Raw genomic sequence first — 25,676 nt, 5'->3', positions numbered from 1 at the left:
GGAGAGTGAATGTATTGGGTAGAATTTTTTCAGTTGTAATTGACAGAAACCTTACAAATTAGCTTAAGCAAAAAATAAAAACATAAAGGTGGGGTAGAATGTACTGGTGCCTATAACCTTGGCACGTTAGTTTTGCACAAGCTATCCCTTGAGCTAGGCAAGATGGCCGCCCCAGGGCCACACCCTGCCGGTTTAGCAAGGAAGGTGAAAAGGCAGGCTCCTCTGATTGGCCAGTTAGGGTCATGTGCCTGCCCCTGGGCCAATCACTGTGATCAAGAACAGAGGATCCTCTGGTACGTCTAGGTCCCCTACCCATCTCTATGTGTGGCGTGAGGTGCTCTGCCCTGCCCACGCTGAGGGAGTGACCTTAGTTATCCAGAAACTAGAGAAAGAATGTCAGGAAGCGGGGCAACACCTACCTACTACCTGGACTGCAAAAAGAGGGTGCTCTTGCTATCTTGAGTGAAAGGAATCTCCAGGAGCCAGAGGCATGAAAATAGAAAGGTGGCCTTCCAGATTTCCATTCTTCTCAATGCTCTTCATTCCTTTGGTGCTTCACTTGTCTGAAGTTGCTTCTCCTACTGTTAGCAAAGCATCTGGGAGATGTAAGAGAAGAAGTTTCCAGTCCTGCTCCTGCCGGTGCTGAGGCTTTAGCTGTTTGCGTTGTCAGGGCAGCTCTCACACCTGGGGCAGCAGCTTGGGGAAGTGGGAGGAGAGGGTTCAGGGCAGTTGTCAGCCCTGTCCAAGTTTGAGGTCAGAACTGCCTCAGATTTCAAACCACTGTGGGTTGCCTTCTGCTCCTGTGGCCTCCTAAGAAAACAGAGGATGAGGCAGTGAACACCTACAGCCAGTCTGAATTACCTGGGCATCCGTTGGCATGTGTGTTCTGTGAAAGCTGCACCTTGAGGTGGGGCGGGTTTGTGATCACTTGGTGTTGCCCCTCCCATGCGGCAGCCTAACTAGAAACCCAGACCGTCACATTTTCTCTCTTTGCAGAAATAAACAGTACCAAGGTAGACTTCAGAGGTATCGTCAATTACTAATTTTGCAAATGTGAATAAGTTTTGGCCCCTAACAGGTTTGCTTCTACCCCATCCACCAGCGTGTATGTCCTCCTTCTCTTGGGAACCTGTAGACCAGTGTTTACAGAATTCTAGAATTTCCTGAGTTGCATAGGCCCTGCCACACACCTCCTCTTGAGTGCCTCAGAGAGGTGGCTGTAGTTTTTCTCTGTACCCACCTCGACACAGGATTTTCTGTCCGCCTTGCTGAGGGGCTTTTTTTTTTTTCTTTTCTTTTTTGAGCAGTGTGTTCCCACCTATCACACACACCAAATTTGGGGAGATCATTTTTACCACCCCATGTAGTAATTTCAGTTTATGCTGCTTATTAGTTGTATTTAATGCATGGATATATATTAGATATTTAGGGTCATCATTGTTTTCTGACCCGTTCTCTTTTCAGTATATCAACTGAAAGTTGTTTGTGCTAAGATAAATGGGAGTGGATTATGTGCTCTTTCTAGATTCCCTTTAGCTTTGCGATTTTAAAGAAAAACAGCTTGGAACTAAGTACTGATACTTTCCAGCACTGAGAAGCAAGGCCAGTAACCGGCTCTGGCTCCCACTGCTGAAACTCTAAATCACTGGTTTCTAACCCCGCTGAGCCTCACTTTCTCAACTGTTAAATAGAGATATTAGCACCTCCTGCATCAGGCTGGCATGAGGATTAAATGAAAGTAGGTGTGTGAAAGAATGCTGTGAAGTAGAGATGGCCGCAGGGAGGGGCAGCCCTCTGGCTCTCTGGTCTGTGGGGAGCTGTCACTGAGCAGCAGTGAAGCCTGCCCGCTGAACCCATTTTGGGTCAGGGTAGAGAGGAGGCCTGGAAGACCAGCACCCAAAGGGCTTTAACCTGCCCCGGTCTGTAAACGAGAATTCAGAATGAAGGCTTGCAGAAACTGGAAATACATGGTGACATTTAGATGTTTACATCTGCCATCAAACTGTAAAAACCATTCTCATGTTCATACACGTGAAAAGCAAAAAGGTTTAACTTGAGAAAGTTGAATTTCAAGTCCCTGAGTGCATTTTTTTTGTTTGTTTGTTTGTTTTAGAAATGGGGTTTCACCATGTTGGCCAGGCTGGTCTCAAACTCCTGGCCTCAAGAGATCTACCCACCTGGGCCACCAAAAATGTTGGCATTACAGGCGTGAGCCACCGCATCCAGCCCCTCCATGCATTTTTTGACAGGAGCCTATACAGGCATCTATGAATACACACCTCATGTTTCTTGGTCCACTTAGTCCATTCCTGCTGCTATAACAAAATACCTTAGACTGGGTAATTTATAGATCATAGAAATTTATTGTTCACAGTTCTGGAGGCCAGGAAGTCCAAGATCAAGGTTGGTGTCTGATGAGGGCCCCTTTCCTCATAGATGGCACTTCTAGCTGCATCCACACGTGGCGAAGGGCAGAAGCTTGCGCTATAAGAGGATGCAGCTAGAAAGCAGCATCCTTCCTGTCTGAGGAAGGCAGACAAGCTTCCTCAGGCCTCTTTTATAAGCACAGGAGTCCCATTCATGAGGAAGAAGCCCTAATGACCTAATCACCTCCCAAAGGCCCCACATCTTAACACTATCACAGGTGCCATTAGGTTCTAACATAAGAATTTTGGGGGGACATCAACATCCAGACCATAGCAGTGCACAGAGATTCTTCACCTGGGAAACAGAATGTGTGTGCTTTCTGGAGAAAGATGATTTTTTAAAAGTAAGTTTAGCAAATTCAAGTTGGTTACTGTGGAGTAAGGTTGAGTCATTCATCTCATATTAAAGGATTTGCTCCATGGTTTATTTTCCTCATGAGTTTACATGATCTCATTTGTCTTAACAACTTAAGATCAAGTGTCGTAACATACTAATGATTAAAAATCCCTTTTGCACATGAATCTGAGTGCACTCCACCAGTCTCTACCTGCTTGCCCCGTTCCCTTGCCCTCATCTCTCTCCCTCCCTGTCCACCTGTGTCCTCCCTATCTTCAAGGTGTTACTCCAGACCCCTGTTCCTGGAGCCTCCTCATACCACTTGCCTCTCCCTGTGGCCTCCCCTCATCATAAGCCCTCCAAGTTGGTATACTCACTCATTTCATATTTAAATCTATTCTGCGACAGTTTGCTTTTTTGTTGTTGTTGTGGTAATGGTGGTTCCTTAATGTGTATATTGTGATTTTCACTAGATTTTTGTCCTTGTCTTCACAACTAGGTTGCAGGCACCCTGAAGTCAATAATCCTAGACAAAATGTCTTTAACATCTGCCAGAATCCCTGGCCTAAATACCTTGCACACAGCAGGTTTCAGTGAATATGTGTGGATTTGACATTTTAAGCTTTGTTTTAATGAGGTTTGCCACATTCAACCCAGCGGCAGTCCCTAACCGCCTGAGACATTCATGGTTCAGAAAGTTGAACGGAAGAGAATTCCTACTGTTAACTTGCACATGGATTAAGATATCCCGGCGACCACTAATCATCTGTTCTTTGGTCTTTTCTACTAATTAAATCAGCACAGTCCAGTTAACACTTTTTATTTTGTTTTTGCAATGCAGTGAATTTGTCCCAGCAAGGTTAAAATGAATAACATCCTTCTCTCTAGGCTTGTCCTCAAGGCCCTGCCTATTTTGGCCTAGCTTTCTCAACCCAGCTTCCCACAAACCCTTCCACCATCCTCACAGGTACTTCCTTGAGGAGCTCCTCAGACCCCTTGAACCAGATGGGTTTACTCTCTGGTGTGCTCTCCGTAGCATCCTGTACATCCCTTTGTGTGATACTCCCCACATTTGTGATTTATTTATTTTTGGTAAGGTGTGCCTTCCTTGCTAGACTGTGAGCCTCATGAGCATAGGAAATCCATGCCTACCTGGGTCGATGAGGACTAAGTTCTGCTGCCAGTAACAGAGACCCTAAATAACAATGTTATGAGCAAGATAGGAATTGATTTCTCTCTTGTATACAGTCTCTGCAGTAGGCAGTTTAGGGCTGGTGTGGCAACTCCACCGCATCAGACTCCTCCTATGGGCTGTTTTGCTGAGCATGGCTTCCATCCTCGTGGTCCCAGAGAGTAGGGAACAGGGGCCCAGCGGGCAGGAAGGAGTGTGGGGAAGAAACACAATATGCGCTCTCCTGAAGACTTCCCCTTGGAATTTGCATGCACCTTTTCCACCTCCATCCTATATCCCCAAGATTGGTCATGCGGCCACACCTAGCTGCCAGGGAGGCTGGGAAAGTGAATCCTTATTCTGAGTAGACACGAGCCCAGTTAAAAATTGTTCTAACACTAAGCAATGAGGAGAGAATAGCTATTAGGAGACAGTCACATACCACTGTATTCCCAGCTTTCAGCCTACAGCCTGGAACAATGTATATTGGCTGAATAAAGACATGAGCTGAACACTGATGTATTCATGTGCTAGGGCTGCCGTAACAAAGTACCACAAACTGGGTATTTGTTGTGCCCGGTACAACAGAAATGTGTTGTCTCACAGTTCTGGAGACTGGAAGTCCCAGCCCAAGGTGTTGGCAGTGTGAGTGCTGTGAGGGACAATCTGTTCATGCCTCGTTCGCAGCTCGTGGTGGCTTCCTGGCATTCCTTGGTCTTCCTGGGTTTAGAGTTCCATGCCTTTGTTTTCACATAGTGTTTTCCCTGTGAGCCTGTCTCTGTATCCAAATTTCCCCTTTTAATAAAGGACACCAGCCATATTGGATGAGGCCCCACCCTAATGACTTCAGCTTAAATAATTACATCTGCAACAACCCTATTTCCAAATCAGGTCACATGCTGAAGTACTGGGAATTCCAAATTCATAAGTCCTTAAAAACTGGGGAGAGACAGCATTCAGCCTGGAAGCCACATCAACACAATGGAAATTCACAGGGCTTATGATTGGGGGGTATAGAATTCAATACCTAACAACTTGGGACAGCTTCATCTACTCGCCCATTCTCTAGGAGGCATCTGGCATTTGGCTGTTCTGGGCTGCCCCAGAGTGACACACGTCTTCACTCCAGAGGAGTGTAGTCATTATATAGATTTCCCAGTCCCAGCCTCTCAGCCCTGGGGAGGAGTGTGTGCAGGCAGGGCATGTCAGGCTTACCAAAGGCCTGGAATGTTCCACAGCATGATGATCCATCAGAAGTTGGAACTGAATAAGCCAGGCTTCTTTGTGGTGTGACAGAGACCCAAGAGCTCTCCAGGAAAGTCTGAGTCTTCTGCAGCGAGATGAAAGCTCCTGGCCTTGGCGACATCCCGCAACCCACTGGGATCACACTTAACAAGACAGCCCCGTTACACCAGAGCCTAGTTTGGTGTCTGAAAGCCAGGCAGATAGCTCAGCTCTTGCTCAGTACCACTCCAGCCCCTCCTACCTCCATTTGTTCTTTTGTGGTGTTTCTGTTTGGTCCTGCCTGTATCCCTCACTGGACTCCAAACTCCTCGGAGGCCAAAGAGAGTATTTTATTCATCTGTGTAATAATCCTTACAGCTCCTATTGGTTAAAGTTGCCCTCAAGTAAAAGCACAATTAAACAGGGCATTTTCTAAGGGAAGAGAATGATATTCTCATCAGGAGGGTTGAGATGTAATCATGTACCAGAGCTGAGGAATAGATACTATAAAGCTTCCCTGTTGTTTCTTTTGACATCAAGTTCTACGACTCTAGGAAGGTGACTATTCTGCTGTCCCGTGGAGACAGAATTTTTGTCAGTGGTATTCGAAAGGTTTAGCTTTGGGAAACCCACAGTTGCCAAAGCATGACCCTGACAAAAGCAAGGTTTAAGAAACGGCCCATTTGATTTGTGGAAGAGGTGCTTAGTGCTGCTTGGTGAACCCGAGGCCTCCCTTTGCACACGCATCATACACAATGTGAGACCCAAGGTCTAGATCACACTTGAGGATCCCCAGTAAAGGAGAGAGCAGAGTCCTCAGCTTTAAGGAAGAGGACATGGTTCAAATGTCCCTCTTGTTTTAAACACCCTCCCATTGAACTGGGTTCAGAGATGGCACATCCCGAACCATCTATCCACTCAAGCTGTCCTCAGATGGGGCAGCAGTGGGGACTCTGCTAGAGTTGTTTCCTGGCCATTGCAGGGCCCAGCCATGAGCAGTCTCAGAATGGTCACGGCTTTGCCGCAACATGCCTGTGGCTTTGGAATATGAACTTGGGCTTATATCCACTTCCCTAATGCTCCCTCTTAAAGATCCCATCTCGCACATGTGGAATAGCGTTCGGTAACTTCTTTCTGCAACATATCTTAGTCCCTTTGATTCAGATGACCAAGTCCACGCAAGGAAACTGCTGGATGGGATGGCAATGCATCACGCTTCATCAGGCTTCATGCCTGGACTCTCAGGCAGCTTGAGACTAGGAAGCTTTAGAAAGCAAAGCCGCATTAGGCCTGGGGAAAACGGGCAGGTCGCTCCTTTCTTAGCCATTCTGCAGATGGCCGCCATAGGTGTGGAATCAGTGGTAGCACACCCAGCATCATCTCTTGCCTCAGCTACTCATCTGACTTCAGAGCACTGTGTTATTATAGCCAAACTGAGAGGCTCCTGCACAAACTGTTCCTGTGCAGATATTCTTGGCATTTTGCTTCTTTGTGTTTCTTATGGCTTAGATTTATTCAATGTGAGTGCAGAATTCACACCAAACAGAGAGCCTCACCCTGACAGCAACCTCTGTCACACATATATACATCAGTTTGAAAATACGACTGTTGTCATCTCTCTGCCATGAGTTGTAAAATGATGAGGTGCATCTATCCCTTGATGATCAGATGTGTGCTTGGCTGATAATAACAGACTCCATTCATGGTGGAGTAATTGAGAATGGAGCCCTGATTACATGGCTGTGCCACCTGCCAGAAAGAATGGGAAAGTCTTGGTTTAAATCCTGTGGAAGGGCCGGGCGCAGTGGCTCACAGTGGCCTGTAATCCCAGAACTTTGAGAGGCCGAGGTGGGCAGATCATGAGGTCAGGAGTTTGAGACCAGCCTGGCCAATATGATGAAACCCTGTCTCTACTAAAAATATAAACATTAGCCAGGCTTGGTGGCGCACACCTGTAGTCCCAGCTACTTGAGAGGCTGAAGCAGAAGAATCGCTTGAACCCGGGAAGCGGAGCTTGCAGTGAGCTGAGATGGCATGACTGCACTCCAGCCTGGGTGACAGAGTGAGACTGTCTCAAAACAACAACAACAACAACAACAACAACAAACAACAACAACAACTGTGGAGGGTCTGCAGCGCAGTGCCTGTTCTGCAAAATCTGAGGCGCTCATTCGTGGCCATCCTTACCTGTTATAAGGATCTTACAGATACATGTCCCTGTTATGACCTTACTGCTGGCTCTCTCCTCTCCTCTCCCCTCCCCTCCCTTCCCTATTCCCTCCCCTCCTCCTTTCCCTCCCCTTTTCTTTCTTTCTTTTCTTTTTTCTTTTCTTGGGCTTCATTTTGTTTCCCAGGCTGGAGTGCAGTGGCGTGATCATGGCTCACTGCAGCCTTGACCTCTGCGGCTCAGGTGACCCTCTCACCTCAGCCTCCCAAGTAGCTGGGACCACAGGAACACACCACCACGACTGGCTAATTTTTATATTTTTTACAGACAAGGTCTCACCATGTTGCCCAGGCTGGTCTTGAACTCCTCACCTCAAGTGATCCACCAGCTTTGGCCTCCCAAAGTGCTGGGATTACAGGCATGAGCCACCATGCCTGGCCTCTTTTTTTCTTTACCTAATTTCCATAGTCATTTATCTGTACATTATCTTTTTTTCTTGTTTCAGGAGTACTCGTGTTCATTGTAGAAAAATTAGAAAATGCATATAAGCAAAAAAAGATTTTTGTTTCCTTTTTATTCAACACACCACTACCCCAAGAAAGCTACTGTTTATGAACATTCTGAGATAATTTCATTCCAAGTATTTTTATGCACATTCGTTCAGCTTGCATTTTTGACTTAATGACATTTGGGAGTAGTGGTTATGTCTATAAAAACTCATCAACATTGGACTGCTGGATGGAAGCATTGTAATTTATTTAACCAGGCACACATCATCCATGATTTAGTTTATTTCCCAGTTTTCACTTTTGGAAACAATGTTACAGTCTTTGTGGCTAAATATTTGCATGCATTCTCAATTGTTTTCTTAGGGTGAATGCCTACAACTGGAATTGCTAGGTCAAAATAATAAATATACGTTGTCTTAAACTCCATTTTGTGAAAATTTGAAAAATATATGTAACTTAGAATACTGTATTGAAACCTCATATACCTAGTCAACAATTCCACAATGTTCAGCTTTAGGCCAGTGTTTTGGGGTACTACTCCCACCCGCTTCCCCTAACTCCTGCATTATTTAGAAACAGATCTAAGACATCATGCTAGAAAAACACTTATTTCTGTTTTTTTGCCCTGTCCCACCCCGGAGGCAAGGAACATTAGCTATTTGAAAATGGAGGGGGAAGAAAAAGTGAATTACTAGGGGGAAAAAAAAGATGAACATCATGTTAGCATTATCCAGTGTGGTGTTTGGGCTATTCCCATTTTCCCTGCCACATTCTAGACTCAAGACTCATCATTTGTCTCCCTGGTTTCCTGCAACAACCAGTAACCATTCTCCTATCTTCTTTCTCTCTCTCTGGATAGGCGTATATGTTTTTAAGCTGTTTCATATCTTCCCAGATTGCACTCTGGAAAGGCTGAGTGAATTCATGCTTCTGCCAGCATCATAAGGAGTGCTCGTGCTGGTTGTTAAAGCTTTGGCTTCCTTCTTTCCCTCTCGCCTTCCTTCCTCCCTCCCTCCCTTCCCTTCCTTCTTCCCTTCCTTCTTTCCTTCCTTTTCTCCCTCCCTTTCTTCCTTCCTCTCTCTCTCTTCTTTGTTAACCTCTTTTTAATTTTTAGAACCGCTTCTCCTCACTCTGTAGGGGGAAAAAAAAAGGAAGTTTGCTTTTTATATTAGAATGTATGTGGTTATAAATGAGGTGAAAGCCCTCCTTCCTCGAAGTTTGCTCATTAAACGTTTGTATATCCTCTTTATGAATTGGCTGTTGCTAATTTTCCTACTGGAGTGATTGTCTTTTTTAAATTGTGTTCACCTATTTATGTTAATCTCATAGCATTGTGCTTGTATCAGTGAATTGCTATGAATCTTTTTTGGACTAAGATAACATATGACATTTATATGAAAGAATAAGCATTTTTATAAAGCTAACAGCTTAGAGCAGCAAGTCACCTTTAACAGTCAGAGGAACAAGTATGGCATGAGGCATGCATGCTGCTGTGAGGGGACGGGGGGACCTGAGTGTGGGCTGGGAGCCCAGGGGCATCAGGGACGCTGTCAGGGACAAGGGAGGCAGGTGCCGCTCACCTAACCCTCCTTCACTCCTCACCGTCGTGCACAAGGGAGGCGAGGCAGGAGTTACTCCCGCTTCACAGCGACTTGTCCCAGCTCACACCCTGAATGAGATCTCTTGAGACCAAACATGGGATTTTTCTACTATATCATATTGATTCATATGTTTATTTGTAGAAGGCAAATAAAGCATTAAAATATATCAAATATTAGTATAATAATAATGAAGCAATTTTTTAAATGTTCAATAGCATGAAGGCCCTGGTCCAGGTGATTATAATGTGAAAATACCTCCAACAAGCTCTATCACTTCTTGTTTTCAATCCAGAGTCCCTCGATTCGTGCCCAGCCGTTCAGTAAGTATTCGGAAAGACAGACCACCCCCCGCCCCCAGGGGCATGGTTATGGTGGTAGGTTTTCTGTTCCTATGTGTGTGGGAGGTGCGGGCTGGTGGTGAGATGGGGGAATGATCATGTGTATACAGTTCTGGTACATACAGTTGCCTGTCAAGGCAATCAGAAGTGAAATGCTCAAATACCTGGACGTTCTCAACCAACTTCGGATTCAGAGTGACTCCAGGCCCCAAATCTGTGGCTGAATTATGGGGCCACTTGGAAGCAGCACATTAATCAGCCATCAATGTTACCAGCTAGATGCTTTGTTGGGGGTGCCTACAGTGGCTGCCTCCTGCCAACCAGAATGGCTGTTCTGTGTGTGTGTGGCTTCTGGGAGCCCAAGGAAGCAAAATTTGAAGCTGAAACATTTTTATTGAACCGAATGGGACCATTAAGGCATTAGCAATCACCCAATCCCCAAAGACTCAGGACAGACAGGGAAGAGGCTCAGGTCCATGGAGAGATACAAAGAACGTGGATCCTGGGAGCGTGCAGGACGACTCCAAACCTAGAGAAGACCAGGAAAGATTGTAAAAGCATAATGTGAAGTTTACCAACAGTGGATTTTTTTTTAATGTCAAAAGAGTTTTAATTCCCATAGCTTTGTTGCTTTCAGTCTGCAACTCGGTCTGAAAGTGCCCAAGACTTGCTGGTATGTAGACTCATTTGAGGTGGCTGGGGAGACAGAAATACAAATTCTGCCTGTAAGAAAACGGGCCCACCCAGGGGGAGTCAAGGGACTAGGAGGAGAAGTTGGAGTGGTGGGTAGGAGAGGACTAGTGCTGCCACTGCCTGGGCTGCAAATCACCTCCCCTAGCCCTACCTAGCCCATGTCCCAGGCCATGGCCATCAGAATCTCTGCCCCAGAGCTGCTGGGCAGCAGAGTAAGGTAGCACAGCCTTTATCTAGATTGATAATGGGGAGGCCCTGCCAGTGAAATTGTAGACAGACCGACAGCAGGAGGCTGGGGGCTGGGGGATCCACACACCTTAGTGGCATCACCGTGATCCAGAAACATGTTTGTCAGAGCCCAGGGGATCGGGCATTCTCAGGAACACTGAGTCATGCTAACCAAACTCCCAGGCAACTGAGCAAGAAGCCAGAAGAGGTAGTGTTAACTTCTAAGCATTCACCATACGGGCCTGGTGACTGGAGCACTGATTGGTGGAGTCTCTCCCTTATAGAAAATTTTCATGGAAGCTGAAGACAACCAGAAGGTTGTTGGTGGCAGTGAAATCAGGGGAGGGGAACTGAGCTTGATGTTCTCAAGGTGGCTGAACCCCAACCAACGGCCTCCCAAGGGGCGGCCTTATGGGGTGCAGGCCCCCTGAACCTTCTGTTCTCTGCCCTGGCCTCCCAGGACTCCACATGCATGTTGCACCCTCATTAATAGCACTAATAAAGGCTTCAGCTTCCTTTGACGTTTGGCCAGGACTTGATTAGATTTCCAGGCTGCTCCTCTGCTTTTGGCAAGGGAAACATCCTGTCATTTAAAGCGGTTTCTGCAGGCAGCTGATCTCATGTGCTCTGGACTGACTGCTCTGCTCCACTCTCACTGTCTCCTGAAGAGATAAGAAACTGCAGGGCAGGGTAGAAATGACAAGTAGGTGATAATAGTAGAGAATAATAGTGGTGGTAGCTAACTGCTGGCCTGTCCAAGTCTCTTTGTCTTAGAGAGGCGCCAGTGAGCCTCATAGCCCCTTAGAGGCAGGTACTCTATGCTCTTTGATGGGCAAGGTTTGGGAAGCCCATGCCCAGGGTCCCACTGAGCCGTTGGTGGTGGGACTAGGACTGGAACTCAGGCTTGTTGGGCTCTAAAACTCTTGATCTTAACCATTACACTGGTGTCTCGAATGCCTTCAAGAATATGTGCATGTGCCCCCAGCATGGGAGACATCGACCTCAGAAATTGAAGTCTTTGGCCGGGCGCGGTGGCTCACGCCTGTAATCCCAGCACTTTGGGAGGCCGAGGCGGGCAGATCACGAGGTCAGGAGATCGAGACCAGCCTGGCTAACATGGTGACACCCCGTCTCTACTAAAAATGCCAAAAATTAGATGGGCATGGCAGCGGGCACTTGTAGTCCCAGCTACTTGGGAGGCTGAGGCAGGAGAATGGCACGAACCCGGGAGGCGGAGCTTTCAGTGAGCCAAGATCGTGCCACTGCGCTCCAGCCTAGGCAACTGAGCGAGACTCTGTCTCAAAAAAAAAAAAAAAAAAAAAAAAAAAAAAGAAATTGAAGTCTTAGTCTGTAAAAATGGCATTTATTTGTATTTTATCACTAGAGAAGCTTTGTTTAAATAATTGGCAAAATAGGGTCAGGTGTGGTGGTGCACCCCTGTAATCCCAGCTACTCAGGAGGCTGAGGCATGAGAATTGCTTAAGCCCAGGAGGTGGAGGTTGCAGTGAGCTGAGATTGTGCCACTGCACTCCAGACTGGGTGACAGAGTGAGACCCTATCTCAAAAAAAAAAAAAACAAACAAAAACAAACAAACAAAACCCCAGCTGCATGCGGTCGCTCATGCCTGTAATCCCAACACTTTGGGAGGCGGAGGTGGGCGGATCACAAGGTCAGGAGACTGAGACCAACCTGGACAACATGGCAAAACCCCGTCTCTACTAAAAATACAAAAAAAATTAGCCAGGTGTGGTGGTGGCACCTGTAATCCCAGCTACTTGGGAGGCTGAGGCAGGAGAATAGCTTAAACCTGGGAGGCAGAGATTGCTGTAAGCTGAGATCACGCCCACTATACTCCAGCCTGGTGACAGAGAGAGACTCTCTCTCAAAAAAAAAAAAAATAATAATAATAATGAATAAATAATAATAATATTTGTTCAAGCATTTTATAAAAACAATAACATCACTTTCAAAAATTAGAACTTGTGGATCCCTTGAGAATACTTCTGACCCTGGGGTCCGTGGACCCTGGTTGACAAACACCTTACTTTAATAACTCTGGGTCAATAACTAAGACACAACCCGAGTTTGAGAGGCAGTTTGGGCTTTTGAGTTAGACCAGCCAGGTTCAGAACTCATTCTCTTCACTCACTTCTTGCTAGGCCGAGGTCACCGGGGGAAGGATGATGTTATTCCTTGGGATAGGAGTTGCTTGGGCCAAGTGCTCTTTGGGAGAAGGTGTGCCTTGAGGTGCAGGTGGCATGTGACCCCGCCTCTCCCAGCAGGTTCTAGGTAGCCCCTGGCTTGGCCTGGCCCCTCAGCCCCCCTCCAGCCTCATGGTGAGCCCCTAATAGGAGCAGCCTCTGCTCCAAGGACATGTTCTAATTAGAGGGTCTGCCAGGCTTCAGCCCAGGCTGGTGTGGCCCTGGTCTTCATCCTTGGGGAATTTGTCCACCACATCCAAGCCAGCAGCCAGGCACAGGAGCCTCAGGGTTTTGGTTTCACTGTCTCATCAGTCCCTGTTTTCTGCTCTGTTTTCAGAAAACCCCAGGCCCGGGAGCATATACAACTTTAAGACAATTCCCTAAGCAGTCTCCGACCATAGCCAAAATGGGCCGAGAACATAGCCTTTTCTTCAACAACACAATTGGCTTTTAAAATAAAGCAATCTTGGCACCAAGCTCTACTTTGAGGTTTAGCACGTTCTTATGTTTAGAAAACTGTATTTTGTCTTTTCCTTGGAGGGGTTTGGCCACAGAACATGATTGATTGATTGAGGTGACCATCCTGCTTGCTTATCTGGGATAGTCCCAGCATAATTACCAGTTCTCTCTCAAAAGTGTCCTGGTCTGAGCGATAAATTATATGTTCACTGTGCTTATTACCAAAGAGCAGATTCGGACAGACTGTGCCCCGGGCTGCTCTCGGACAGGCCCTGAGATGTCTGGTCTCTGCTCTGTGTGGCTGTGTTCTCTCTAGCTGGAACTCAACTGCATCAGGGTTATAAGGCCTCATGGCCCCTTGAAGACTTCCGTGGGTGTCCAGCATTAAACAGAGGCCAAGCTGCGCATCACAGCATCCCCAAAGCTGGTTCTTTCTCTCTTCGAACCCCCTGAAAAGAACAATATTGATTCAACCTGATGAATATTTGTGTTTTCAAGTCAACAACATTTTGAGTATCTGCTATGTGCAAGGTGCTGAGCTGGGGTTGGAGAGTGGAGTCTTGAAACAAAGATGAATGAGGCATGTGACTGAGTTCGGGGAGGGTTGTGCCGGAAATGGAGTGTGGGGTAGTGCCGGTTGGGGGAGGGCTGTACACGTTGTGCCAAGACTTTCCTGCCAGTTGCCCTGTGTTTGGATCTCAGGGGCTGCCCTCACGCGGATGGCAATTCCAACAGGAAAACGAGCTGTAGTTTCAGGACGCTGCCAAATCATTGCACCAGGTGCACAGAGGAGCCATTGTGACAAGGAAGGCCGCAGGCATTCAGAGGAAGGAGAAGGCAGTGTGGCCTGAGCCTGGGAGGTGAGGGGTGGCCCGCACGGCGGAAGGTAGATTGGCCGGCACCCCAGGGATCAGGAGGCTGTGATCAGGAGAGGAAAGAGTCAGGGGCGAGGAAGCCTATCTGGGCAAAGGCTCAGGGCAGGAATAAACATTTGCAGGAGGGGAACGGAGGCAGCCTGGACCAATGGCAGTGGAGGGTGCAAGTGGGGGGGGGGGTCCCCTGGGAGGGGAAGAGGGTCCTCAGAAGGCTGGGACCACATGCTTTCTGCCCAAGGGGCTCTAGCCAGTTGGATCCTAGGCATGACAGTGGTGTCTCAGCAAAGGCTAGGGAGATTCCAGAGTGGTTAATAAATAATTGCAAGGGTCTTTTTAAAAAGCTAATACAGTGAAGAGCTAATACAGTGCTTACATTTTGTTATATTTTAGTCAATAGCCCAGCCCCTCCCCATTAACTGCTATGATGCTGGCTTTTCTAGATCCCTGCTTTGGTTCCCCTGAGAATCCCTCTGTTCCTCCCACACACACATTACCCGCCTTCCACAACTGCCCTCCGAATTGGATTCCAACCAAAGGGAATGTCTCTTCTTGGCTGCAGCAAAGCCCTAGACTTAGAGACCCTTGTAAAATGGTTGTTGAGGGGCGAAAGGGAAGGCCATCATCTCCTGGAATGTGTTCACATTTGTGGAATAAACGCCCTGCATTACATTCCTTTGGAGCAGAAAACAGACACTTGGAAGATCAGACTGATGTCTCAGGATAGTGTCTCTTGTCCCACTTTGATGAGAAGATGACTGCAGGGAAGATAGTTTCCAATTTTATTCTCCAAGTGGGCTAAAGTCCCCTGCATGATCAGAAAGTAATGGCTGGTCATTCTGATGGAGGGTGTTTTCTCTACGAAGCAGCATCTCGGGCAGCATCTGGCACTCAGATGCCGTTCTAGAATGAGATAGAGGCGGGAGATGGCCATGTGTGTCTTAGCCATGGTCTCCCCTCATCACTCTCAGGCCTCATGGCCTCCCCTCTGCCTCTCTCAGTGATGGAAAGGTTAGAGAAACCCCTCAAACTAGCAAGGGGAAGAAGGGGGTCAGATTGTAAGGACTTAGAGGCATCTCACGACAAAAGTGTAAACCAGGGTCTGGCAAGAACCATCTCTCTCTCTTTATCTCTCTCTCATTCTCACTCTGTGTGTGTGTGTGTGTGTGTGTGTGTGTGTGTGTCTTGCTCTCACTCTCTCAGGCCTCATGGTCTCCCTCTTGTCTCTCAGGCCTCATGGTCTGCCGTCTGCCTCTCTCAGGCCTCATGGTCTCCCCTCTGCCTCTCTCAGGCCTCATGGTCTCCCCTCTGCCTCTCTCAGGCCTCATGGTCTCCCCTCTGCCTCTCTCAGGCCTCCCCCCCCTTTCTGTCTCTCTCTCTGTGTGTATGTTCTTGCTCTCTCTCACCCTCTCAGGCTTCATGGTCTCCCCTCCTCTCTCAGGCCTCATGGTCTACCCTCCGCTTCTCTCAGGCCTCATGATCTGCCCTCCATGTTTCTCAGGCCTCATGGTCCCTCCTCCACCTCTCTCAGGCCTCATGGTCTCCCTCTGATATCTCAGGCCTCATGGTCTCCCCTCTGCCTCTCTCAGGTCTCTCTCTCTCTCTCTCTGTGTCTGTGTGTGTGTGTGTGTGTGTGTGTGTGTGTTCTTGCTCTCACCCTCTCAGGCCTCATGGCCTCCCCTCCACCTCTCTCTCAGGCCTCATGGCCTCCCCTCTGCCTCTCTCTCAGGCCTCATGGCCTCCCCTCCGCCTCTCTCTCAGGCCTCATGGTCTCCCCTCACCTCTCTCAGGCCTCATGGCCTCCCCTCTGCCTCTCTCTCAGGCCTCATGGCCTCCCCTCCGCCTCTCTCTCAGGGCTCATGGTCTCCCCTCACCTCTTTCAGGCCTCATGGCCTCCCCTCCACCTCTCTCTCAGGCCTCATGGTCTCCCCTCCACCTCTCTCTCAGGGCTCATGGTCTCCCCTCACCTCTTTCAGGCCTCATGGCCTCCCCTCCACCTCTTTCTCAGGCCTCATGGCCTCCCCTCCACCTCTCTCTCAGGCCTCATGGTCTCCCCTCCTCCTCTCTCAGGCCTCATGGTCTCCCCTCCTCCTCTCTCTCAGGCCTCCTGGTCTCCCCTCACCTCTCTCAGGCCTCATGGTCTCCCCTCTGCCTCTCTCTCAGGCCTCATGGTCTCCCCTCCGCCTCTCTTAGGCCTGCTTTTTTCTCCCTCTGGAGGCTGGCTTTCACTGCCTCTTTATGTGTAGAGGATCAAATGTGGCGACCTCATATTTTCTGAGTCAGCATTCTAAAAGAATAGAACCGGCACCTCTTTGGTTTAAGTCTCCAATTCCTAGGAGAGAGAATCCAGTTGGCCACCTTGGGTCAGGGGTCTGCGCCTGGGCCACGAGCTGTGGTCAGAAGGGCCCAGACCTTTGCTGCAGGCACGGCTGTGGGGGCCCATGTGAGGTGCGTGTAACTGGGGTGGAGGGCAGCTCCCTGGCGTCCCAGGAGAGAATGAGGACCCTGTCGGAATCGTAAGGGGAGAGCGTTTACACAAGCTTGCAGGAAGGGGGTGGGGGCCTGCAGAGACTTCCCCTGGAGGTAGAACCAATGGAGAAGATTCTGCAGGACCATCTGGGCTGCCTCTGTTTCCCCTAGCAGATGTTTCTTCCTGCTCTGGGCTTTTGCCCAGATAGGGTTCCTTGCCCCTGACCTTCCTCCTTCTCCTCTGCTGATCTCAGCCTCCTGATCCCTGGGGTGCTGGCCATGCTGCACTCCTACGTGATTTTCTGGGGAAAGCTAATGCCTGACCATGACCAAGCCACAGTTGTTCTGGGGAGAAGGACAAGGAAGGGCCTGAACCCATGCACTTTTGCTGGCCTGATTCTTGGCTGGGGTCCCTACAGACCCCTTGGTTTTGGCCAAGGGCAGGGCTGCAGGCACGTAGAACCTGCCAGGCTCAAAGGGAAGGGGTTGGGCTCTGGATTCAGGGCCTCATGGTCTGCCCATCCCACCCTCTTAGCAGGGCCGGGTGAGCTTTGGGGGCCAGTGCCCAAGCCCCAGACCCTGGCTGGGCTTATTTGCAGCCTCCTCAGAGAAAAGGCAACTCTGGAGAGCAGGAGGGACCAAGGCTGGAACCATGGAAGGCTGAGAGGTGGTGGGGGTGTGAGTAAGGAAGGAACAGGAGATGGGTGACCGGACGAGGAAGGACGAAGTGGCAAGAGAAGGGGCTCCTGGGGGTGGATGTGTAGGGGGAGGCCTCCCAGTACACGCCCCTCATTGTCTTGTTAACGACACCCTTGCCCATATTTGAGGCCAGAAAAAGGTGCCATCCTTGTAGACAGTTGTAGGGGCTCCAAGGAGCCTAACTAGCATGGGAGCAAGGTAGCGCCGTGACTGCTTTGGTGGGAGTGTGCTTTAGTTCCTGAAAACTGTAGGCAGACAGGGTGACTGCAGGAAGGTAACTCAGGCTATGACACTGCATCTTTGGTCACCAGAGTGGGCTGGGTGGGGGCAGAGGCAGGCACTGACAAGCATTCTATTCACCTAACCCACTGCAGCCTAGCAGCCTGGGAGAAGGCAGTGGGGGACAGCAAGGCAATGTGCTGGGAGCCATGCTGGTCACAGGTGGAGTGCAGGGCTTGATGAAGGCTGGCCATGCCCCCTCATCCCTGCTCTGAAGTTCCAGGGCTCCAAGGCCCTGCATGGTCGCTAAGGGCCATCAAGAAGGAGGGAAGTTGCTAGAGCTTTCCCGATTCAACAGCATCAGAATGGACACTTGGAAATATACCAAGCAGGATCACGCCTATTCAGGCTGCTAATCCTCAGCCCCTCCTGGGCTGTGCGTGTGGGAGCTGGACTGCAGAATACCCCAAAGTGCAGGTTCACAAAGGCCTCCCTGAGCCCTTGTGCCCATCTGTGCTGGGGTAGCTCATTCACTCAACTCTCTGTATGAATTTCTTGTGACTGCTGTAACAAATGACCACAGACTTTGTTGCTCAAAACAACACAATTTTATTACCTTACAGGTCTAGAGGTCAGAAATCCAAAATCATTCTTATTTGGCCAAAGCGAGGGTTTTGACAGGGCTAGTTCCTTCTAGAAGCTCTGAGAGTTGGCTTCCTTGTCGTCTTCTGCTTCTACAGATCACTTGCGTTTCTTTCCTCGCAGCCCTTCCTCCAATCACTCCACTCTGGTTTCCATCATCACATCTCCTCCTGTTGACTCTGACTCTCCTGCCTGCCTTATATAAGGACTGTTGTACTTATATTGGGCCCACTGGATAATCCAGGATAACCTCCTCATCTCAAGAGTCTTATTTATTTGTTTATTTAGGAGATGGAGTCTCGCTCTTGTCACCCAGGCTGGAGTGCAGTGGCGTGATCTCGGCTCACTGCAACCTCTGCCTCCCAGGTTCAAGTGATTCTCCTGCCTCAGCTTCCTGAATCACTGGGATTACAGGTGGGCACCACCACGCCCAGCTGATTTTTTGTATTTTTAGTAGAAATGGGGTTTCACCATGTTGGCCAGGCTGGTCTTGAATGCCTGACCTCAAGTGATCCGCCCACCTCGGCCTTCCAAAGTGCTGGGATTACAGGCATGAGCCACCTCCCCCGGCCTCATCTCAAGATTCTTAATTCAATCACATGTTCAAATCCCTTTTACCCTGTAAGGTAACATAGTTAACAGGTTCTGGGGATTAGAACATGGACACTTTTTGGGGGACATTTCAACCTACCACACCACCTTTCTAACTTTTCTCTGGGCTGGGGATCGAGGTACCCTTCTGCCTGAAATACTCACCTGCACCCCTGGCCCTTCGTGTGCTCCCTCCAAGCATCCTTGGTGTCTTCCCAGGCTGGTTGGTGCCTTTCTAAGTGCTCCAGCTCACAGACTTGCCTGAGGCCAGTGATGGATTGTAGGTTCCCTTATCATCGAGTTGGGACCTACTGGGGCATTGATAAATTTCCCAGTGCTTAACACACCAGCATATAGTATATGCTCAATGAATACTATATGTGCTCCAAGATAAAGTGAGGGCGTCCCCCCTCACAATGATCTATCAGGAAATAGAAGCCTTGTAGAAAGTCACCTTGAAGTGTGGGGAGCCTCCTTGGATTATTTTGAGTCACAAAATACAATTTAGGGAAGATCTCTTGGCCTGAATAACCTCAGTCATTGCTGGTGTTGGATGCTGATGGAAATCATCTGATGAAATAATTTTTTTAAAAAAAGTAGTAAAGAAATTTAGAACTGATTTAGAAATCATCCCCAGAGTTTTGATTTTATAGTTGCTCATGTTAGATGTTATCAACAAGCTCTCTGTAGATCACTTAAAAAGCAATCTAGTTAAAAGTTGCATTATGGAGAACGGGGTCAGGGATGGGAAGAACTCTCCTAATGTTTTACAAATGGTATTTATGGCTCCAGATAAAATCTCTGGTGGCCACATTATTCAAGGATTTGTAAAGTGCTTTATCTGAAATACCTTCATAGACATGAATATGAAGGTTCTGAAAATTGTGTTCAATGGCCCGTGTGTCCCAGAAGATCCTAATGTAAAGATACATATTTCTAAAGTAATTTAATTTATAGAATAGGATTAAACATATGTGTAACTTCATTAAGAAAATATAACGACTTTGGGACCAATTACAGGCCTTTGAGCAGCCACAATAGGCTCAGGAGGGCTGTGCCTGTGTAAAGTCCTCCCAGACACCACCAGGGTACAGAGCTGGGATGGTGCATGGCTTGGGCAAGTCCATCTGCCCAGAGAGAGGCGGCCAAGGTTAGCCTGTGGGTGGGGACATGGCGGCCTCACTCCACATTTGTACCGCAAGCCTTCCAGCCGCAGGGGCGCCTCCCTGGACCCAACTTGGTGTTCCATTCATGGGGGCACCCACAGGTGTGGCTGAGCCTGGGTATGTGGAATGTGGGGGTCCGACTCAAGAAGCAGAACCCACAGGACTGTCTAGCCTGGGTGTTCTGCCAAAGCACAAGGGCCCTGTAAGGTGGGAGGCAGCTGGCACGGGACTTCTAGAAGGCGTGGGAAGGATCTTAAAGGACAAGGCACAAACAAGGAGTGAGTCTCCTTGGGCATTCTGGAAAGGCATTTTGCAGGGTGTGGGGTGGGCATGGGAGGCATGGCTCTTTGAGGCCACAGGAGGCCTGATGGACCGGAAAAGAAAAGAGGAGAGGCTGGGTGTGATGGCTCATGCCTGTAATCTCAGCACTTTGGGAGGCCGAGGTGGGCGGGTCACTTGAGGTCAGGAGTTCAAGACCAGCCTGGTCAATATAGCGAAACCCTGTCTCTACTAAAAATATAAAAAATTAGTCAGGCATGGTGGCTGGTGGCTCCCAGCTACTCAGGAGGCGGAGGCAGGAGAATCACTTGAACCTGGGAGGTGGAGGTTGCAGTGAGCCAAGATCGTGCCACTGCACTCCAGCCTGGGCTCTGTCTCAAAAAAAAAAAAAGAAAGAAAGAAAGAAAAAGAGAGATAGAGAAAAGAAAAAAGAAGGAAAGAAAGAAAAGAAAGAAGGGAGGAAGGAAGAAAAAGAAAGAAAAGAAAGAAAGAAAAAGAAAGAAAGAAAGAAAGGAAAGAAAAAGAAGGAAAGAAAGAAAGAAAGAAAGAAAGAAAGAAAAAGGAAGAAAGAAAGAAGGAAAGAAAGAAAGAAAAGAAAGAAGAGGAGAAAGGAAAGAAGACAAGCACTTAGGAGGGTGGGGCTCCCAGCTCAGAAAGTTCTCTGCATGGGGGAGAGCACCCAGCTTCCCCTACCTTCCCCAGGACAGGGGCCTCTGTGGCCTCAGCCCAGATTGCACCAGGCCAGGCTGTGTAAGGGCCCCATACCCTTGGCGTGGGTGTTCTCAGGGGTGGAGAGTGTGTGCTGGGCAGGATGCCACCACTGTAGCCACTGAGCCCTGGGCCTTGCGTGGCGGCTGGGGAGTGAGCTGTGGGCTCCTGAGATGGCTCAGGCCTGGCACAGACAGGAGAGAGGAAGCTTGCTGTGGCCTCTTTCTTCTGGGCCCAGGCTGAAATGAGAGATCAGTCAGGGTGGCGGGAGACTGCCCAGCTGTGTGCACCCTGGGGGAGACCGTCTGTGCTCCTGACCTTTATGTGGGGATGGGCCCCACCTCAGGGGTCAGACCTGCTGCTCTTCAGGAAGTCTTCCATGCCTGCGCCATTCCCAGCTTGGCACATGTGCTCTCTGAGTGGGCGTGCGTGCCACAGACCAAAGCAATGGGTGAAGTTCTGGAACATGTCCTGCTTCCGCTTGTCTGATGGTGCAGGGAAGCAGAGTGAGCCTATCTATCTCTAGGGATGTGCAGGGCTGCCAGGAATAGACACACACTCAGGGTCCCTCAGGTCTTCATGGGGGCCACGGTGTAAGGAGAGGAGGCAGGTGGGACTCTTGCCTGCAGTTAGGCTGCAGGTGTTGGAAAGCTTATTCAGGACGGAATGGAGCTCCAGTGCTTCCATCATCTCCATGCGCCTTGCAAGTAGGTGGCCATTTCTTTTGTTTCCAAAGCTCTGCCTGCACAGAGATTCACCTGCCCTTCAGTTTTGCTTTTATCTTCCAGCTCCTACCAATCAACGGTTCTCCATTCTCTCAGCCCCTTGGCTTCGGCTGCTTTCTAGCCTCTGTCCCCCCTGGCCACCCCTGCCCCGCCTCCCGCTTCCCTCTGCCTACCTGCAGAGGCCAGGCCGCTACAGCCTTCGGCAATGCCAGCATCACAAAAGGCAAAGGGAGAGGAGTAGCTCTTCCAGATTAGAGGAGCTGAAGGAGCTGGCTGTAAAGTGGAGGGTGTGATCCTGGGCTGGAGAAGAATACTCTAAGGAAAACTAGTGCCTAACCTGAAATGGGGCGGTGGATTAGATAAGAGCACAGCGGCAGTGTTGAATGTCCTATTTGTTAACTCCGCTGTGGTTAGATACAGGGATGACCTTTGTTCTTGGTAAACACATACTGAAGTATTAAGGGGAACGGGGCACCATTTATGCAACCTGTTACCAAATGGTTCAAGAAACAATGATACATGTTTTTAAAGAAGTCCACAAGGACTTCTTGCCAAATTCCAGAGACAGTTAAGAGAGTGAGAGACTGAGGGTGAGCGGGAACAAGAACAAGAGAACAATGACAGCCCCCACCTGTGTTGGGGACCACTACATTGGTGTGTTGGCATCTCTGAGCTGTGGGCCAGCCCATGGGGAACACACTGGCTCTGGAACCCAGCCACGATGCCGTCAGTGAGTGGTCAGGATTGTGGAGTCCCACGACCCAACACAGTTCCCGTGGCTGCCCATGCTTTCGGGCATCTTCTGAACACTCTATCTGAGGCAATGTCCGGCCGCTGCTTAAGGGGCCTCTACTCTCGCTGCAGAGGAGCTGGGGTGGCAGGCATCACAGAGCACTGGCATTCCTCTGCAGCCAGTGGGGCAAAGCTGGTGGTGGGGCGGGGCTGGCAAGTGGGGGTTCTGGGCACCCAAGAGGCCCCTCGACCCATGTATCTTCCTCCCCTGGGCACTCCTGTAGAGGACTCCTGGTCATGCAAGTTTCCATGGATCCAGAGGGTCCTGCTGCTGCGGCGATTCGGGGAGGCTCCTGCCTCTGCCCAGAATGGGTGAGCCGGCACTACGCAGTGTCTTCCGAGGGCAAGGCCGTGCGCTCCCAGGCCCCGCCCTGTGCCAAGTCACTGAGAGTGGAGGCCCCGTGATCTCTTCACCTTTCTTGGGAACAAAACCCACCTCCCAAGGTTGTTGACTGGAGAGGTTCCCAATCAGAGGAGTGACTGGGAGAGAGTTCATTGATAAGTGAAGCATCGTATTAGCAGTACAGTGCAGGAGGCACGTCAGTATTCCCATTGCCATCTTCATTCCAAGACCACAACCAGGACAGGAGCCCCTCCATGGATGGACCTTCAGGTGATGATGCAAAGGAGAAAGGAGGGTGTTTAAGGGGGTGTGTTCTGTTGTCTGCCCTCTCTAGAGGGACCTGCATTGTACCCATTCCCAGAAAGGACACGGCATGGCATGATGGGCTGACACAGGGGACCGGAAGGGCCCAGGGCATTGCCCACTTAGCACTCCAGCTGCAAAAGCAGCTGTATGTGTCCTGAGGCCCATGCCTCCTGGTCATAGCCGATTGGATCAAGAGAAGGCGCCTATCCAGGGAAAATCAGTCTACGGGCTGCCTACTGACCCATGGAAAAATGAGTGGGACTAATTAGATCCTCTTGTTCGATTCAGCCATTAGGAGGGGAGTGGTCACAGTGCTGCAGGTGGTCAGTCAGGGGTGGGGCTGGAGGGCCAGGGCAGTGCTGAATATAGTTCTAGGGGAGCAGCACCTCTCCGTGAACTGTCAGTAGCGGGGAGAGGAGGGCGGAGTAGGCAAAGGCAGAGATGATGATAATTGCTCACGTGTATTGATTACTATGGGCCAGGCACTATTCTAGGATCACTTCATCATAATCCACAGAGCAGGCACTATTCCACCATTCTTATTGTACAGATGAAGGAACAGCTATAGAGAGATTAAGAAACTTGCTGAAGGCCACACAGCTTGTAGTGGTAGGGCTGCCCCTTCAAGCTCAGACTGGTGACTGCAGTGTCACCCTGCTGCCTCCTTCATGGTGTGTGGCTGCTTTGGCCCCAGGCCTGGGCACTGCAGTTCCTGCCCTAGGGTTCCAGCGAGCTCCCTTTTGTCTCTTGAGTTACCTTCAGGGTGTCTCTGTTCTTTGCAACTGAAAGAGCTTGATGAAAATTCAGTTTCTGGCAGGGGATGGTGAGATCTTTTCAAATCAGGACCTCCCTGACCTCTCAGGACCCTTTGGATCAGTACCTCATGGGTCGGTTTCACAGGTCACTTAGGCATGAGGTTCCCTGCCCGTGGGTCATCATCAAAGTCTAGGCGGATGGGGAGGTTTGCTTAGTCAGAGGCTTCCCAAGCCCAAGAAATATTTGCACAGTGACGACATCTGAGTGCTGGGTGGGGGATAGGATGCAACAATGAGCACTTTGGTACCAGAAAGGAGTCTGGGTGGTGGCGGCTGAAATGCCATTCATATTTGTGCCTGCAGGAAGCACTATTAATATGAAAGTGCACAAGTGGGAGCTGTGTCCCGGAAAGTGGCACGTGGGTGGAAGTCCGAGGGGGTGACAGGCAGTCTGAGGTCTGTCCCCAGACTCTAACCCTGGTCCCAGCATGATGGGTTTAGACACAGGAGCCAGGTGCCTCTCTCTCCAGTGAGGGTTCCTGTGCAAGCACAGGGCCTGCAGATGGGCAACTGGGGTAAGGCAGTGCCTGCGGCCCTCAGCAGGTCTCCACCGCTGCGTGACTCTCCAACATTCGACCAATTTAAGGTCAGCTTGGGAAACCCTGTTCCCATCAGAAGAGGAAGGCAGAGCCTTCCCTCCTTCCACATTCCCTCTATTCCCCTCCCTGCAGGATGAGTTTCTAAGCCTCTTCCCCCAGGCTGGCAGACACTCCCTGCCACCTAAGGTGGCCTGTACTTCTCGCCCAAGGAGGCCATGAGCTGGGGGTTAGGGTACATGACAAGTAATTTGATACCAAGTGTTCAATCACTCAAGTCTGTAAATGTGTTACCTTAAAATAAGGCCACAGCAAGAGAAGCTGGGCACCCAAAGGCTGCAAGCAAAGCCCTTCCTTACGGGGACAGCAATGTCTGGCTGAGCGTGGCGTGGAGGGTGGGCATTGGGGGAAGCCAGGCCACAGGGAGGAGTGGCAAGAGAGGAGTCCAGATGGCCGAGAACAGCCCTGGGTTTAAGGGGAAGCTTCAGGACAGCTGTCTTCAAAAGGAGGTGGCTGCAGCTTTGGGGTGCCATGGTGGTCCCCTGGATTACATGAAGAAACAGAGCTTCTGTGTAAATGAGCAGCATTGTGTAGAATTATGTTGATGCAGATTATAATATCCACAGTACGTTGGTATGTGGCATAACTTATTAGGGGTGTACTGGAATGGACTTCTCAGCAGAGGTGGCCAATCTGAACAAGGCCCAGGTCTCTCCCATGCCTCCTCTCGTAGTCTTCTTCCCGGCAGCTGAAGGTGGCCCATCAGCAATGCCCGAGGGGCTCTCTGTTCAGATATGAGTACTGCCTTGGCCTCTCCCAGCAATGCCCAGAGGCAGCAGGGGCTTCCGGGGTGGCCCCCTGGACAAGTCAAAGGCCAGGATCAACCCTGCCTGGACCCCTCTTGCTTCCTCCTACCCCCTCCAGGCTTTAGTCCAGCCTCAACTGGCAACACTCTCACCAGCTCAAACCCACATTTTCCCAGAGGGTCCTCCCTCCCATCCTTCCTTCCCCACATCCCTCCTCAGCTGGGCCCAGGTCTTGGCTTCAATGACTTCTCTGGCCTCCCTCCTCCTGCAACAGCCCCTCCTCTCCAGGGCCTGGCTCAAGGCTGGTGCGGGAGCTACATGCCCAGTGAATAAACATGCTGCTTCAGACAAGC

General features: G+C 49.7%; 1 protein-coding gene across 1 annotated transcript in view; it reads left to right on the top strand.

Moving 5' to 3' along the window:
• STPG4 (sperm-tail PG-rich repeat containing 4) overlaps positions 1-13,398 on the top strand; it is a 61,971-nt gene extending 48,573 nt beyond the window's left edge. Inside the window, exons 7-8 of the mRNA XM_007970730.3 lie at positions 9,651-9,755; positions 13,234-13,398. Coding sequence (XP_007968921.2) covers positions 9,651-9,755; positions 13,234-13,350 — 222 coding nt within the window. The 3' untranslated portion in view covers positions 13,351-13,398. The remainder of the gene's footprint in view (positions 1-9,650; positions 9,756-13,233) is intronic.
• The last annotated feature ends 12,278 nt before the right edge of the window (positions 13,399-25,676 follow it).

This window comes from Chlorocebus sabaeus, chromosome 14 (genome assembly GCF_047675955.1).
Source record: "Chlorocebus sabaeus isolate Y175 chromosome 14, mChlSab1.0.hap1, whole genome shotgun sequence".
NCBI classification, from domain to species: Eukaryota; Metazoa; Chordata; class Mammalia; order Primates; family Cercopithecidae; genus Chlorocebus; species Chlorocebus sabaeus.
This window is presented reverse-complemented; position numbering and strand designations above follow the sequence as displayed.